Raw genomic sequence first — 18,539 nt, forward strand, 5'->3', positions numbered from 1 at the left:
ATTGAACACTCTTTCCATGCTTTTTCTTCTCACCGCAGGCTTGGTTTATTTCTGGATCGGCAGTAGCCAGACAGCAGGTGAAGAAGATGGCATGGAGGGTAAACCCATGTGGTATTTCCATCGTTACCCCTCCATTTTCTCCCCACACTATTGCTGACTGCCCCAGCCCTAGGCCTAGTCTCATGGCAGCAGAGCAGCCCTCGAGTATGTCTTAGGGCTCTTCCTCCTACTACCTGAGGAACATTATCCTGGCCCATGTGGTAACATGAGCAGCATCTCCAAATCTGGCTTTTGTCAGAAATGTAGGTAGACCTTACTTCAAATCTCTGTATATGCAAAGACTCCATTAATATCTACTTGTGCCTTTGTCTTCCCCTTCAAGAACGAACTGAAACATGAAAGGGAATAAATAGTAGAGAGCTTCTTTACCCCATGGCCTTAAGCTGACTGTTAACAGAAAATATGTTAGCAAATTCAAACAGATTATATGTGTCAGAAATGCACTCTGTTTCATAGAGGAGCATAAAAGAAATCCTGGTCAGAAGCACTAAAATAAGAGTAAAAAGAAAATTTGTACACTTTGACCTATATCACCCTGTTTTCCCCTCCTCCTAGCCCCTGGCAACCACCATTCTATTCTCTGTTTCTATGAAATCAGCTTTTTTTTTTTTAGTTTCCAAATATAAGTGATGCTGTACAGTATTTTTCTTTCTCTGGCTTATTTCACTTAGCATAATGCCCTCCAGATTCATCCATGTTGTTGCATGTGGCAAGATTTTCTTCCTTTTTATGGCTGAATAATATTCTATGGGGGTGTGTGTGTATATACATTTTCTTTATCCATAATCCATTGAAGGACATTTAGGTTGTTTCCACATCTTGGCTATTGTGAATAATGCTGCACTGAACATGGGTGTGCAGATATCTCTTCGACATATGATTTCAATGCCTTCGGATATATACCCAGGAGTGGGATTGCTGGATTATATGGTAGTTCAATTTTTAATTTTTTGAGGAAACTCTATTTTGTTTTCCACAATGGCTGCACCAATTTACCTTCCTGCCAACAGTGTTTAAGGTTTCCCTTTTCTCCACATCTTCACCAACGCTTATTATCTCCATTTTTGAGAATAGCTATCCTAACAGGTGTGAGGGTAATAGCTCATTGTGGTTTTGGTTTGCATTTCCCTGATGATTGGTGATGTTGAGGACCTTTTCATTTACCTATTGGCCATTTGTATGTCTTTGGGAAAATGTCTATACAGATCCTCTTCCCATTTTTAAATTGAATTATTTGCTTTTTTGCTTTTGAGTTGTATGAGTTCTTGATATATTTTGGATATTAACTCCTTATCAGATATATGGTTTGCAAATACTTTCTCCCATTCCGTAGGTTACCTTTGCAAATAAAGAGCAGAAGTTCTGAGGATCTAATGTACAGCATGGTAACTATAGTTAATAATACAGTATAGTATACTTGAAAATGGCAAGAGTAAATCTTAAACATTGTTACTACAAAAAAAAGGGTTAACTATGTGAGGTGATGGATGTTTTAATTATCTTGATCTTGGTAACCATTCTACAACGTATATATATATCAAATCATCATGTTGTACACTTTAAATATATATAATTATATTTATCAATTATTCCTCAATAAAGTTTAAAAAAAGAGTAAGGAGAATCAGGAGGCCATTCTCTGGGACCTGTGGAGGGAAGATGGAAGGTGACGGGAGAGCTATTTCGGGATGAGGAAGTGTCCTTGGTGGTTGTAGCAGTATGTTGGCAAGAAGCTCAGCCTTTCCACAGCCCCCCGCCACACTCCTTGCCCCCTTAAATCCTGCCACCAGTTTCCCCCTTCTTTAATTCCTGTCCTGGGGATCACCTTCTGTGACCTGGACCTGAGGTGGTCCCCACTTCCACTGCCTGGGAAGTGAGGGGAAGGGAGATTACACAGCAGGTGGTGGAGAAAGGTGTGTTCCTAATAGCCTAAGTGGGACCTCGGTGAGCACATTCCCATGGAAACACTATTGCTAGTAATGGTTACGGTTTACACTCTGATTGGTATAGAAATGTCGGTACAGGATAGAGTTGCAGGAAAATGTCCTTAAAGTTTCCACCAATGACCTTGTCATTGGACTTGGGGCACATGATTCATTTACATGTTGGGACTGCTTATAAGCTAATTCTGCTTCTGTCACTAATACCTGAAAGAGTAGTCTCACTACTCCCATTTACTCATGTGCGATTTGGGAGGAGGAGTCTGGAAATTTGATGTCAATAGCTATAGAAGAGTCTTTGCTCTGCTGTGTAGTTAAGTTTGCATATTATTTTAAAAAATCGCTGCTTCAGTGTAGTTTGTAAATTTATTTTATGACAACTGCTCATAAAAGTCCAGGTATAGAATTTTTTTCAGAAAGGTTGGATGGGAATATGTTAAAATGAAAATGGGTGGTAATAAAATAGATAATAACTCCCTCAGCCAAGTGATAGGTCCTAGTGTGTGTCTAATAGTAGCAGACGGGATAGGCTAGATTATGATGCAATAACAAACTACTCAACAATCTCAGTGGCTTATAACAACATAAGTTTATTGCTCACTCACACTGGATGTGATGGACGGGTCATGGCTCTGCTTTATATCATCTTCACTTTGGACTCTTGGCACATGGAGCAGGCCCTATCTGGGATGTTGCTCATCTCATGAGAGAGGAAAAGAAAGAGATGGTGAACAGGAAGTTGGCTCTTAAAGCTTCCACTCACATTTAATTGACCAAAGCAGGGTTCATGGCCATTCCTGAGCTGGACAGGACAGGGATGTATGATCCTCCCACAGGAAGGGGCAGTGATTATTTTGAATAATAACAGAACCTACTACACTAATATTGTGACTTTCATCTCAGGTGCTTACGGAAACTACAATGTCCAGACCGGTCGTCTCTCCAACCCACATCAATGCTACAGCCTCTGAAACATTCACAGTACTTCAGCAAAGGATGAGAATAGTTGAGGAACAGACCAGTTCTCTGAGGGATGACCTAATAATGTTGGACTTGGGTGAAAAAAGGTAACAAATGAAAAATGAACTAGATCTTTGTAGTTTGAAGAATTTTGCTTCACTGGTTATTAATAAGGAGTCACAGCATGGATGGTTTGGCAGGAAAATAGGTATTTACAAAAGAATTAATAACAGTTTCCATTTGAACATTAATTAGAAAATATTTGCAAGATAAAGAGCTGCCATCCTGCGATAGAGCCAGTACCACTATTCCCCTAAACAGATAATTAAAATGAGTTAATTAGGTGCACAGACTTTGATATCCTGTTCACCTTCAACACTTGATTAAAAACGTAATTTTTCGTGGAATTAGAAAAAATGTTGGTTCTTATTTTTTAAATCAAAAATAGACTTTGATATTAGTTAAGGTGAACATTGAAACTTGATTCATGCCATTAACATGGTCTTCATTTTCTTTTCCCAGATTTGTTGTAAATTAAAAGAGAAGTTTTAAGACTTAAAAAATATTTTATAATTTAGAATGAAGTACTCAAAAAAGGAACTTTTTTTCCCTTGTGGTGCTAAAAAAGTTATTGCCATTAAAAGTTGGATTATCAGGGCCGGCCCCGTGGCTTAGCAGTTAAGTGCGTGCGCTCTGCTGCTGGCAGCCCTGGTTCAGATCCCTGGCGCACACCGACGCACCGCTTCTCCGGCCATGCTGACGCCGTGTCTCACATACAGCTACTAGAAGGATGTGCAGCTATGACATACAACTATCTACTGGGGCTTTGGGGGGAAAATAAATAAATAAATAAAATTATAAAAAAAAAAAGTTGGATTATCAATAGCCTGAGGAATCTGGGTGCTTAAGCAGCCAATGTCAAATTTACTGCTGTGATTTTCTTTAAAATTACATATATATTTCCTGAGTGTCTCTCATGAAGACCTAAAATTAGTACAGGTGGTATTTTAGCACCTGTAGAATAAATAACTCTTTAGTAGTTAAAGATTAAATTTATACAAATATTGAGTATGTTGAAAAAAAACAGGAATGTTTTTATGACGTTGTTTAAAAATTTTCTCTGGGGCCGGCCCGGTGGCATAAGCGGTTAAGTTCGTGCGCTCCACTGTGGTGGCCTGGGGTTTGCTGGTCAGATCCTGGGCGTGCACCGATGCACCGGTGGTCGAGCCATGCTGTGGCAGCGTCCCATATAAAATGGAGGAAGATAGGCACGGATCTTAGCCCAGGGCCAGTCTTCCTCAGCAAAAAGAGGAGGATTGGCAGATATTAGCTCAGGGCTGGTCTTCCTCACAAAAGAAAAAAAATTTTTTTCTAAAAATATGTGAATGTATTGCCTGCAAGCTAACCTTAATTCTTAGTTCACCATTATAGAATTAGCATTTAACGTGTTTTATGTATTACTTGTTTTTACATACATAAAAAGTTTACAAAAAATTCCGATTAAAATAACCATTAAAAAAGTCAGTAATTTTGACCCATCCCACACTGGTCTCATCCTCTTTGCCTAATAGTGCTCTCTATATTTAAATTTGGAGGGGCCGACAGATGCTTGTTAACTGAGGAATCTAATTTTTATTCTTAGTAGAAATGTTACGTTGATTCAGTGGTTGGAATTACACATTGCATTGCATGCTATTGTTATATTTGGGATCTTTGTCTAGAGGCCAACTTGAAACTCCAGAACGTTTAGAAGCGCCTGTGAACCAGAACATCATTAGCCCTATCCAGAATGAAGTAATTTGTTCAGGAAGAACAGATATTTTATGGAAGAACTGTGAGTTTCTGGTAAATCGAATGTGCCATCTGGAAAGCCTCATCCAGTCCTTGAAGATGAACGTCTTTCGTCTCCAAACAGAAAAGGATTTGAATCCACAGAAAACAGGTACAGAGAGAAGAGAATCATCAGAAATTTGGTCTTGTGAGGGTGCTTGATTAGTTTATGATTCTTTTCCTTTCCTGACCTTCTTTCAACTGCTCGATGACCTTACTGTGCTGTCTGGTAGCTCTTCTGAAGGATCGATTGAATACAATACAGGAGGAGCATTCCAAGGACCTGAAGCTGTTGCATCTTGAAGTGATGAATCTGCGCCAGCAGCTACGAGATGTAAAAGAGGAAGAAGACAAGGCACAAGATGAGGTGCAGAGGTTGACTGCCACTCTGGAGATGGCCTCAGAGACGAAGGTTTGAGTCCAGAGTTCTGAAGTACAAATCCACTGTTATGTGTTAGCTAGAGGAGGCAACAGACCCATAAAACTGACGTTTAAAAGTAGGTGATGTTGATGTAAGGATTCTTGATATTTGAAATTTATCTACATTGATAGCCTAAACCATTGTGTGCTATCAGTAATTGAGTATAGAGCCCTTACCCTCTACACCTGAGGGCTCTATTTCTAGAAGAAATAGAGTACTTAAAAAAACAGAAATATACCCTGTAAGAAAAATTTCTGTCAATTTCCAGGTTCTCCTCTGATGATTGAACTTTACATAGGAAATGAATGTGACTAATCATTTTTTAGGATTGGAAAGGGAAAATGATAGAAGTCATGAATCAAAGTAATCAAATAACTTTCTTTTTAAATATCTCATAGTAATAATTACTTGAGACTCACAATAGGAAGTATTTATAACCGTATTCAGAGTAGCATTTATAGGTCACCAGAAAAAGGTCTAGATTTGAACTGATATATATGGACAGTTTATTCCTATCATTTCCGATTATTTAGAACCTTTTCTCCTTCTACTTTTAGAAGAATGCAGCCATCATTGAAGAGGAACTGAAGACCACAAAACGTAAAATGAACCTTAGAATTCAGGAGGTAAGATAAAAAGATACTGGAGCGTGGAGGGGTGTTGGAATTGAAGAGGGGAAGTCAAGAAAGTAGAATGAAAAGAAACCTTTGAAGAAGAAAATACGTGACTGTGTAGCAGGAAGGTTTTAAAAATATGCCACATGCAGGGCCGGCCTGGTGGTGCAAGCAGTTAAGTGCACGTGCTCCACTGTGGCGGCCTGGGGTTCGCCAGTTTGGATCCCGGGTGCACACCGACACACCGCTTGTTAAGCCATGCTGTGGTGGCGTCCCATATAAAGTAGAGGAAGATGGGCACAGATGTTAGCCCAGGACCAGTCTTCCTCAGCAAAAAAGAGGAGGATTGGCATCAGATGTTAGCTCAGGGCTGGTCTTCCTCACCAAAAAAAAAAAAAGATATATGCCACATGAAATTCAAGTGAAAGTGCCTGCGCCTATTTGACATTAAGACTTCTTTTGCTTCAATACGGCCATAAAACCAGAAATAAAATTAAAAAAATAACTGCGGAGCCAGGGGGGAAATAGTTACCACAAAATTCACGCAGTTGCTCATATACTAGAATCAAGTGAACACCTTCATACAAAGACCTTTTAAACTAAAGTTGTGTTAAAAATAAAATCTTTTAATAAGCCTGCTAATCTAATTTTACCCTGAAACCTTCATTTCAGCCTAAGTTTTAGTAGGTAACAGATGGGGAATTGTGAAGTAGGTGGCTGCTAAAAGTTGTTGCACTAAAAATTTGCAACTGAAAACAGTGAAAGAGGCAGAAGACTTACTAACTCACTAGACCCCGACGGCCGGAAACCTCACTATTCCCTGACAGAATAAGAATTGATGTTAGTCCAAATCAAAAGGGTCAAAATTATGTGTAAAATAGTCTATTAAATGAAACAGAAGTACCTATACTTCTTAGGAAAATTCTCATGCAAAATTACTTTTTAAATTATGCATTGTAGTGCTTAAGGTGGTAAGTGTAGCTATCTGGAAAACGCTCTTATGTACTTATTTGCCAGTGATTACTGATAAAAGCATGACTGTTCATAGTTAGAATGTATTAAGTTTATAGAAAAATTACGCAGGAAACAGAATTCCCATAAACCCACTCTCCCCACCCCCACAGTTTCCCTTATTATTAACATCTTGCATTAGTGTGGTACATTTGTTATATCTGATGAACCAGTATTGATACATCATAATTAACTAAAGTCCACAGTTTGCCTTAAGATTCACTCTTTCTTCATTACAGTATCATACAGAACAGTTTCACTGCCCTAGAAGTGCTCCATGTTCTGTATACTCATCCTCCCCCACCCCGCCCCCACCTCCCCTACTCCCACCCCAGCCCCTGGCAACCACTGATCTTTTCACTGTCTCTATAGTTCTGTTATAGTTGGAATCATATGGTGTGTAGCCTTTTTGGACTGGCTTCTTTCACTTAGCATATGCATTTAAAGTTCCTCCATGTCTTTTCATGGTTTGGTAACTCATTTTATTGCTAAACAGTATTCCATTATATGGATGTACCACAGTTTGTTTATCCATTCACCTATTGAAGAACATCTTGGTTGCCTCTAAGGTTTGGCAATTATGAATAAAGCAACATTCATATGCAGGTTTTTTGTGTGGACATGTTTTCATCTCATTTGGATAAATACCTAGGAGCACAATTGCTGGCTCATATGGTAAGCTTATGTTTAGCATTGTAAGAAACTACCAACTTGCCTTATAAAATAGCTGAACCATTTTGCATTCAAACCAACAATGAATGAGAGTTCCCGTTGCTCCACATCCTCATCAGCATTTGATGTTGTCAGTATTTTGAATTTTTGCCATTCTGATAGGTGTGTAGTGGTATCTTGTTTTAATTTTTAATTTCCTAATGACATGATATTGAACATCTTTTTATATTGAACATCTTTTTATCTGGTATTTGCCATCTGTATATCTTATTTGGTGAGGTGTCTGTTAGCTCTTTTGCTCATTTTGTAACTGGGTTGTTTGTTTTCTTATGTTGAGTTTTAAGAGTTCTTTGTATATTTTGGATACCAGTCCTTTATCAAATATGTGTTCTGCAAATATTTTTTCCCAGTCTGTAGCTTATCCTTTCATTCTTTTAACAGTGTCTTTTGCAGAGCAGAAGCTTTTAATTTTAATGAAGTCCAATTTATCAATTTTTTCTTTCAGGATTATAATTTCGGTGTTATATCTAAAAAGTCATCACCAAACTCAAGGTCACTAAGATTTTTCTCCTGTGTTATCTTTTAGAAGTTTTATAGTTTTGCATTTTACATTTAGGTCTATAATACATTTTGGATTAATTTTTGTGAAAGATGTGACGTCTATATTTAGATTCTTTGTGTGTGTGTATATGTCTACTTGTTCCAACACCATTTGCTTAAAAGACTATCACTGATTGACACTTATCATTATTTTTTACTGGAAAAGTCTTAATTCTGAGTGCTGTGATAAAATCTTGAATTTTCACTGAGCGCTGTCAAGGCCCTGAAGAAGGACTGTCCTAGTCGAAAGGCATTTTGAGGGCAGTGGAGCGGGAAGGATGTAGTAGTTGGCTGGGGCTGCCATAACAAAGGATCACAGACTGGGTGGCTTAAATGACAGAAATTTATTTTTCATATTTCTGGAGGCTGGAAGTCCAAGATCAAGGTGTTGGCAGGTTTGATTTCTCCTGAGACTCACTACTTAGCTTGCAGACGGCTGCCGTCTCACTGTCCTCACGTGGTCTTTTCTTTGTGTGCACATCTCTGGTGTCTCTGTGTGGGTCCCTGTTTCCTCCTCTTTTAAGCACACCAGTCAGGTTGGATTAGGGCCCACCATAACAGCCTCATTATAACTTCATCACCTCTTTAAAGGCCCTGTCTCCAAATACAGCCCCATTCTGAGATACTGGGGGTTAAGGCTTCAACATATTAATTTGAGGGGAATACAGTTTGGCCTATAACAGAAAGCTATACAAAGACAGAATAAATGTTGTAGATATCTTCCTAAGAGATAAGAAATATGTATAAATAAAATCTAGTTCTGATGAACATAAAATGGATTGACTGATTGCCTTTAATAATGCTTCAGAAATTTATACTTCAGTAGTATATTGATCAAATAAAGATTACCTTTATAAAGCCCTTAAGTTATATCTTGAGCAAATTAAACTATGTAATTTGATCCAGAGCTTAGAAAAGTATATTAAGCTACTCTGTATTATAAAGTATTTATAATCTGATAGTTTTTGTATCAGATTATTATAATATAGCCAAAACCAAAAACTATGGCTCATTATTAAATAAGATTGTAATATTTAACTGATCATTGGATGAGGAAGGAATTTCTAAACTTGAAAAGAACAGAATTATAAAAATCTCAGTAGATGTGGCCGCATAAGAATTAAAAGTTTATACATGTAAAAAAAGCAAAAAGCAAAACTAATAAAACATGACAAAACTAAACAAAGAGTTAATAATCTTCTATTTTAAAGAACTTAAAATTGCCTTAAAAAAAAATACAAAACCAAAAAACCAGTGGGCAAAGAATAAGAACTAACAGTTCAGAAAAATATATAAAGAGCTAATAACCATATTAGAAAATGTTTAATCTCACTAGTCACTAAAGAAATGAAAAACTATTAAGATGTTATTTTTCATGTATTAGATTAGCAAAGATTTAAGAAAATGATGGTACATAGTGCAGATGGGATTTATTCAAATACTACTGATAGCAGGCTAAAATTGGAAGGAAAATTACAATAAGTATCAAAAGTCTAAAAAGGTTTATGCCTTTTACCTAGTGATTCCTCTTGTAGGAATTTATCTGAAGGAAATAATCAGAAATGCAAAGAAAGATTTATTCACAAGCATGTTCAGCAGGACAATATTTAGAGTAGTGAAAAACTGGAAAAATCTAAGTGTTCAATATTGGGGATATGATTGAGAACATCATAGAACATTTCCAAAATGGGATATCGTATAACAGTTTTATGCCAACACATTTTTCATCTCTTTGAACTTTTTAAAAACTTTTTAAACATTATAAAATATATCATCCATAGAGAAAACACATATGAAATATATATGTACAATTCAGAGAAGAGTTATAAAGTGTACTCTCATGTCATCTTCACTGGGGCTTAAAAACAGAATTTCTTGCAATTTAACATCACTTAGTAAAAGGAATAGCATTCTGCAATTCCCATTTAAGTTAGAAGGTATCTCTTTACCTCATGGTAAAGAGACTCTTCCTTTTTTATATCTTTATCTGACTCACTTTATAGTCATTTGTTGAGAGAAATGAGGTCAGTGTACCCCAATTCTGGAGTGTCAGTTTTGTCTGCTACTTAGTTACTTCATTATTTGTTTAGACCTTTAAATTCAAGACAGAATTGAAACAACCTTCAGAGGTATGCTTTTAATACTATGAGATAAAAAATATATAGACGAAGAAATCAAAATATAGGAAAATAAGAGTTAAAAATACAGAAATACAGAGAGTATATATACTAAGGTACATTAGTGTTTTTCAAACTTCTTTTTGACAACAATTCAGTATATGACATATTTTACACTGCACCACCATACACACAAATATTTCACAAAGCGTTACTTACCCTTCCTCATTACTTGCTATGAGCTCTTATATTTTCTTTCCATTCTTTTTTTTTTTTTTCCTTTTTGAAGTGAAGCTTGCAACTTACTAATGGGTCTTGACCCGCACTTCGGAAAACAGACTTAGCCAATAGGAAGACCAGGGCAACAAATTTGACTGTGCATTTCTTAGAAGCTTATCCATCAGGGGGAAACAAGAGCGTGTTTCTGAGTAGTCATAAACGAGTGAGGAATGTCTGGGGGTGAGAGGGCCTGTCAGGTAAACTTTTCATGGTGACTTTGATCTTTGTTAAGCTGCTGCGATGTTCCCTTGGTCTTGCCTAACTGCACTGTTGCTCTGTAGCTAAGAAGACAACTGTTTCAGGAGAAGCACCTAAGAGAATCTCTTGAGAAATCTGCATCAGCCATGCTACTCAAAATACAAGAAATGGGATCAAGAGTGGAGGCGGAACGGAAACAGGTAGAGAGATTTTTCTCTCCTTGTTTATGTTAGGGAAGTGAAACCTAGAAAGAAAAGCTGATATTTTACCTGTAAGCCTATAGTTTTGCTAATTTTCTCTAGATTTATTAAATTATTTACTTTTCTGTAATAATCTTCTGTTAACATTCTTACTACAATTTAAAATATTTTAGTGCAAAAAAAGAAAAGACTCTGATGTCATTCAGTCCAATACTCTTAATTCATGAATGAGGGAGCAAAGGGTCAGAGGGCTTAATTTGCCTCATGCTTTATCAAGGTGAATGCTTAGCTCCTGGGACAGTATCCTTCCCCCTACACCATATAATCTCTGTTACAGGAATTGATTTTGGAAGGCATTGTCCTGGTTTCATGTTGTATGTATGTGATGTGGATAGAAAATAAAGATTAAACTGAGCTAACACTTAAAGCAAATACCAATAAGTAAAATAATCAGGAATGTGTTTACATGGCTGTTTTTTCAATTCTCATTATTATTTCAGCATAATATTTTTGCCTTCATCGTTGTTGTTATTTGAAGTACATACACGTAATTTACAATATTTTAAATTCTAAGTACCCAAGGCAATTATTTCCAAATCCTAGTATCTGTAATTGGATTACATAATCTTTATTATTTTAACCAGTGACTATTCATCACAATAGAATCATAAAAAGGATTCTACTTAAGGAATCCTTTTTATGTAAATGATCCTTTATTGCTCTGACTTGCACTGCCACTATAGTAGCCATGAGCCACATATGGCTATTTAAATTTAAATTAAAGTTAAATAAAATTAAAGATTCCATTCCTCACTCTCTCAGGCCACATTTCAAGTGCTCAGCAGTCTCCTGTGCATTGCAGAGCGCGCAGGAAGCTCTATTGGACAGCTTTGCTCTCTGACACTGCACTGTTGAGATCTTTAATCGTAACATATAGATAAACTCCTCATCTCCCTCCAGTGATCTTAAGATTGGAAAATCTTGTTACACATGGTGCTATGAGGTAGTTTATTAGAAATCTTTACCTTACAGAAAAGGAGTTTTTCTTTTCAGGTTCAAATTTTGCAGCAAAACTGCATTGCCCTACGCAATTCTATTCAGACCACCCAAGAACTACTGGCACAGGAGCAGCAAAAAAAAGGAGAGTTGGAGACTGCTATCTCACAGCTCAAGTCTGACCTAAGTATGAAAATAGATGCTAGAAATTACACTTTTGTTAGTTTTTTGAGATTTCATGCAAAAAGTCTTAAGATCTGAAGTGTTACTGGTATTTCCCATAGCCCTGAATGCCAAAAATTTCTGATTTCATTTTTATCTGTGTCACTGAGGAAAAAAAAGAGAACGTTGGTGATAAAATAGAATTTGACCCTCTTAATTGTAAACTGTTCTTTATTTAGATTTTTTTTTTCAGGTTTATTTAAGTGTTTGTGTACTTGAGAACATTTGGTTTCTAGAAATCTAGATTGAATATTGGATAATAGAATGTTAAGGAAATAAGGCCATTAATCCTTGCTAACCTATGGATTCTAACCATTAGATTATGTCAGACTCCCCATTCTTCAGGTTAGCAATCTATTTTGGTTAACCTGTATTTGTAGAAATGGATGGTCGTAAGGTACCTTAGAGCTTAGATTAATCTCCTCATTTTACTGATGAGTAAACAGAGTCCTTAGAGGTGACAGAGCTAGGAAATGGAAGAGTTTAGACTTGGTTCCAGGTTGCTCAGAGTCATGCTTTCTCCAGCCCCTCAACCCTTATCATATTACTGTTGTTAATGTATAATTGTAAAGGAGTTTTCCGATAGTCTCAGCTATGTAGATCCCAAAGAGTTACAGCGCAGGGCCTCACACATGAATAACACCTCATAGTTTATGTAGAGCTTTCTCATAAATGATCTCAAGTAACACGCACAACTATCCGTACTTCCCAAAGTAACAAGACGAATTAATGGCGAAGTGAGGCCTGAACCTGGATCTTCTAACTCCAAGCCCAGTGTTCCTGTCAGTGTGCCTTCTCTGCTCTCTGTCTGTAATGGGGGCAGGGAATACCAAAAGGGAAATTAAAATTATAAACGACATGGAGCAAAGAGTAATCCATTTAATGTTTTGATTTACTGCTTTTAGCAGAAAGTACTCTTTTCTGATGGTTGTTGAGCAGTGAATTACTCTATGAAATTCTCACTGATGATGCCCCAAAATAATTTTCTGTCTCCCTATAATTGCATGGCTACAAAAATACGTTACATTTTATGGGGTTGCCACATTATCTCATTTGAGCCTTACAACAACCTCGTGAGAAAGATAAGAAAATACACCCTATTCTACAGAAGAATAAAAAGATCTGTATCCAAGGACCCACAGCAAATGGGATAGCTGGGACTAAACCACTGATCTTTATATTATATCAATTGTCCTTTTGATTAAGTGATTTTTTAAAATGTTACTTTCTCATTGGATTAATGCTTTATTTTTGAATTTTGTAAAGAATATATGGAAGACCATTAAAAAAAATGAAGATTAAACCAACAGTAATTCAAACTAACATGAGGAAAAAGAAGCCTGTCTGAATACCAACTATATGCTTCATATTGAATAATAGACTCTTTACATGCATGCAATTTTATTCCTTTAAGGTACAAATAGTTATGCTAACTAGATTACTAAAAGGAATGCCTTTAGATATTTGCTTCAATGAATTTAAAAATGTAATTGTTAACAATTGTTTATTGTGTTTATTGATAAACATTCATATCATATATACACATCTACACAAACACACACATATATATACTAAGTAAAGGGATTAAATTGTTCTCCCAAGTAAGATAAACACTCCCCTTTCATTCTTACTTTGATTAGTGGAATTTTCAAAATAGATCATATAGTTGGTCTTTCTGATCTTTCACATATTTTAAGTTAGAATTTACTCTATTAGAAATGAGTCTTGGACTCATATGTTCAAAAAATATAGTTTTTCTGAGTATATCCTACGTAAAATGTGAGTTTTTATTTGTTTTGTGATTTTCTGCTTTAGACTATTTAAGTGAAACAAAACTAATAGATTTTTATGAATTTTCTATGAAGCCAAAATATTATTCCCAGAAAAGTTTCATCTTTTGGCTACTAGTGTACAATGCCAAACTGTTCCCCTATTTCTGTCTTGGGTTTTATTTTCACTGTATATACTCTCCGAGTGGTTTCAGATCTTTCTTTTCTGCACAAAATCCTCCTCCTGAGCTCCAGATGGTATCCTACTGCCAACTAAACCTCTATATTTGGATGCCTTGCAGACACCTCAAAACACACGATGCAAACTTACTTATTGCAATCATTCTTACTCATTCTGTCCCCCAAACCTGCTCCTTGCCCTGTATTTCCTATTTAGTTGAAGAGTCCACCACCCACCCCACTGCCCAAGTCTGAACGCTAGATATTTTCCTTGCCTCATCTAGTCAGTCAGCCACCAAGTCCTGACAGTTCTCCCTGCTCATTATTTCACATGTCTGTTTTTCCTCTGCGTCCCCATTGTCTTTCGGTTAGAGCCCACTGGCATTGTTTTCCACTTCGGTGACTGCAACAGCTACTAAACTGATCTCTGTATGTACTGGGCCCCTGTTAGAGTGAGCTCTCCAACGAAAAGCTTTTGATTGTGTGCCACTCGGCTTAAAATCCCTCAGAGACTCATCATCGTCTGTGCATGGAGTAACATGTGACCTCGCTTACCGTCGCACATGACTGGAAACTGGTTTCTTGATGATTCCATGACTTAGCTTCCAGTCTATAAAAATATGATAGAAATGTGTTCTCCTTAGTTCCACAAGATACAGACTGGAAAAAAAAAAAATCAAAGCTTCTCAGGGAAAAACATACCATGTGATTTCAGTGTAATTGTAGTAAGTTATTATTATCATAGTTATGTGGACTTTTTGTTTTTAGTTTCTAGAGATGACCTCATTTCCAAGTTGGTTGAAGCAAATAAGGTAAGTTTTGAGGTTGTCGAGTACAGAGGTATTCTTTCCTCTCTCCACTTAGTAATACTTCCTCACTCACGGTGGTTTACAGGCCTTCTGATTCTCCTAAAATCTTTATTAAAAAAAATTTTCAGTGTAAATGAGTTGTATATTCAGAACTGTTGTCAACTGGGTATTAGGAAATAAATCATTTCATGCAGGTTATTATAGTTTGAAAAAGGTGAATTGGCAAAAATAATGAGACATTTGCATTTTATGCCTATTGCAAACTAATTGTTATAAAGAAACATTTTTATGAAATGTAAGAAATATTAACTACTTTTTGGTGGTGATGGTTGCACAACAATGTGAATGTACTTAATGCCACTAAACTTAACACTTAAAACTTTTAAGTGGGGCCAGCCCGTGACTTGGGGGTTAAGTGCACACACTTTGCTACTGGCAGCCCGGGTTCAGATCCCAGGCGCGCACCAACGCACTGCTTCTCCGGCCATGCTGAGGCGGCGTCCCACATACAGTAACTAGAAGGATGTGCAACTATGACATACAACTATCTACTGGGGCTTTGGGGAGAAAAAGGGAAAACAAGGAGGAGGATTGGCAATAGATGTTAGCTCAGAGCCGGTCTTCCTCAGCAAAAAGAGGAGGATTAGCATGGATGTTAGCTCAGGGCTGATCTTCCTCACACACAAAAAAAAACTTTTAAGTGTACTGTATACTTAAAAATTGTTGGGCCGGCCCTGTGGCTTAGCGGTTAAGTGCGCGCGCTCTGATGCTGGCGGCCCGGGTTCGGATCCCGGGAGCGACCCGAGGCACCACTTCTCCGTTCAACACGAGGCCGAGTCCCGCGTACAGCAACTAGAAGGATGTGAACCTATGATGTACAACTATCTACTGGGGCTTTGGGGGGAAAAAACTGAATAAATAAAATCTTTAAAAAAAAAAAAAATTGTTAAAATGGTAAATTTTATGTTATGTACATTTTACCATAAGAAAAATTTATAAAAAGAAATATCATTACTTTATATCTTAATACATTTCTAAATCAATCTTAATGTGTAGATCCTGTTTGGAATAATTTTTCTGGATTCTCTCTCATCCTGTGTTATGTGATGTTTACCTTTCTCGAGCTGCTTCTCTTGGAGAAACAGAAGAGTGATTCTCTCTCTGTAGGGAGAGGACTAACACTTTGTCCTTCCCCATTTGACTAAGTACCTGTTAGGGAAAGCTCAGTCTACAGCTCACATCCCTATCACCTTCCTCTCATCTCGAGGAGAACTAGCTATTTGTTTTTCACAGAGCAAAGGCACTTGCTTCTGCTGCACTCCCAGGTGCTCCTTGAGGAGAATATCTTCACCTCCTTATAACTTTAAAAGATCCTTGAATGTGTTTCTTTGAAACCACAAGATCTCACTGTTAGTAGGAAAAAATGTGTATATAGTATAAACTAACAAATATTTCATCTTAGACAGTAGGACTTTCTTGACATAGGGATACTAGGTAAATACTTAGGTTATGGTTTTAGGCAAATGCTTCCTAGTTGGAATTCCAATATGAGAATATTTTTAATAAACAGTTTTGATAAATTTATAAATAAAGAGAAGTTTGGGAGTTGAAGATAACAAGATTTTAAAAAATTCTTTATAAGACACTTATCTATGTATATCATTAGAACTTGAACTGGTACCGGCCAAAATACAGAACAGGTATTTTGATAGAGACACATGTAATAGCTCTTACATGTAGAAAAAGAGAAGTTCTTTTTTTCTCCTATAGAATGTGCAGGTGTCTTTCAACAAGGAACGCGAAGAAAATGCATATTTGAGGTCTGAAATAGTATCCCTTCATGAAGCATCAGAAAAAGCACAGGTAGATCTTCCCATTTCTCTAGTTTTTAGATGTTATTTAATTTTGTTCAATTAAAGAACCTGATTTATTAATCCTGATTATATAAAGTCATACATCACCATCGTCCCAAGTTTTTATTTCCATAAGCTTATTTCCTCTATGAAACATTATCAAAACATTTCTCATTTCACTCTCCGGATTCCTATGACACATAAGCACATGAGATGTACTGCTAAATTGTGCACTGTTTTACACTTTGCCTTTGTTTGCTTTCTAATTTACTCATTAAACATATACCTTTTATTTCCCCCTATGAACTTCTAAGCAGTTCCATACCAAGGCCTGTGTCTCATACTTTCTTTGTATCTTCTATTGCAAATAGCACAGCAGGAACCTAATAAATGCTTTCTGGATTCTGGAGTTATGTGTAATCATTTTCTGTGGGATGGTGGTTCCCAAATTTAGCTGATGTTTTATATATATGCATGGATATGGAGAAGAGTCATCAAATATGCAGGCAAACGAGTTATTTCTCATAGGGCCCAGTGAAACAGTATTGATCACTTAAAAGAACTTTTTGTTAGTACGATTTGGTTACTTCAAGGTTAGGATCCTAGTGTTGCTGTACTCTATGATAAAGAAAATACAAAATAAATGTGTTATTGTATAAAATAATATAACAATAACTACCACTACTCTTACTATACTAATAGTAGTTAACATTTACTGAACCCATTCTATGTTCTAGGCACAATTCTAAGCACCTTATGTTACTAACAAATTGTAATCCTTGCAATTAGCACTACTATAGAAACTCTTATTATTGCCATTTTAAAGGTAAGGAAGTTGATATACAGAGAGGTTTAATAACATAGCTAATAAGTGACAGAGTTGGAATTTGAGCTCAGGCAATCTGGTTCCAAAGAAAATTAACTATTTCCTTTCAAGGAGCAGGAGTTCTCCTCTGTCTCACCCCCAAGTATTCCTTGAGGAATAGTTTGTACATCTGGTTATAACTTTAAGATGCCTCTGAATGTGTTCCTAACTACTGGACTATACATACCACTTATGATGCTTTCCAGATAATCTATCATTTATCTTTCCTTTCTTGTTACTATTTTTTGAGTGTTTTTTCTATTGATCCTTCAGAGTTATTTGCCCCCATCCTTGAAGAACTTGTTCATTAAAACATAAGATCCTTGCCAAATATACTTTGCAAAAATAACTGATAATTAAGATAAATATTTTACACAGGAATACAAATTTCAAAATATCAAAAGGACAAGAGAATTATAAACTAACTGTATGTTTGATAGATCTGTTGCACAAAAGATTTTTGTTTTATTTTGGAAGATTAATCTTGTGAAATGGCACAATCTATATTTTGCTTTTATGAATACAGTAATTGGTGATGAAGGAGCTTAGATATTGTGTTATCAGCTAAACAATTCTTAATGCTTATTATCCAATTTAGGGAATGGATTTCTATAATATTGGCCAGGCATCTGCACTGTAAATTCCATTCTGTCTTGCTCTAATTGACCAGTGTTCAAAATTGTGAAGAACAGATCAGTAAACTGCCAAATGCTTCAGTTGCTCCACCAAATTGACCAATTTCCCCTTTGAATTTAGAATTATTTAGGGTGTTGACTCCAAATATTTGAAAGTATTTTATAAACTAATGAAATAACAATTAGGCTAGGTTAAATAAATTAGGTTCCCATATAGAGTGAAATACTATGTAATCATTAAAAATAATGATACATAAGTAAAAATAATTATTTATTGGAGAGGTCTATGACTTGCTATATATGTTGTC

General features: G+C 36.3%; 1 protein-coding gene across 10 annotated transcripts in view; it reads left to right on the plus strand.

The window, feature by feature from the left end:
* CCDC150 (coiled-coil domain containing 150) overlaps window positions 1-18,539 on the plus strand; it is a 79,941-nt gene that overhangs the window by 4,217 nt on the left and 57,185 nt on the right. For 4 of the 10 annotated variants that reach the window (XM_087435526.1, XM_087435527.1, XM_087435534.1 and 1 more), the window contains exons 2-10: window positions 39-1,445; window positions 2,904-3,067; window positions 4,682-4,902; window positions 5,024-5,202; window positions 5,769-5,837; window positions 10,786-10,902; window positions 11,956-12,085; window positions 14,838-14,881; window positions 16,649-16,741. In XM_087435526.1, the coding sequence (XP_087291652.1) occupies window positions 1,362-1,445; window positions 2,904-3,067; window positions 4,682-4,902; window positions 5,024-5,202; window positions 5,769-5,837; window positions 10,786-10,902; window positions 11,956-12,085; window positions 14,838-14,881; window positions 16,649-16,741 (1,101 nt within the window). In that variant the 5' untranslated portion in view covers window positions 39-1,361. Of the gene's footprint in view, window positions 1-38; window positions 1,446-2,903; window positions 3,068-4,681; window positions 4,903-5,023; window positions 5,203-5,768; window positions 5,838-10,785; window positions 10,903-11,955; window positions 12,086-14,837; window positions 14,882-16,648; window positions 16,742-18,539 lie in introns of those variants that run through there. The other 6 variants (XM_087435529.1, XM_014784703.2, XM_087435531.1 and 3 more) reach the window with 3 other exon arrangements.

This window comes from Ceratotherium simum, chromosome 9 (assembly GCF_057802395.1).
Source record: "Ceratotherium simum simum isolate JZ-2026a chromosome 9, ASM5780239v1, whole genome shotgun sequence".
Lineage (NCBI taxonomy): Eukaryota > Metazoa > Chordata > Mammalia > Perissodactyla > Rhinocerotidae > Ceratotherium > Ceratotherium simum.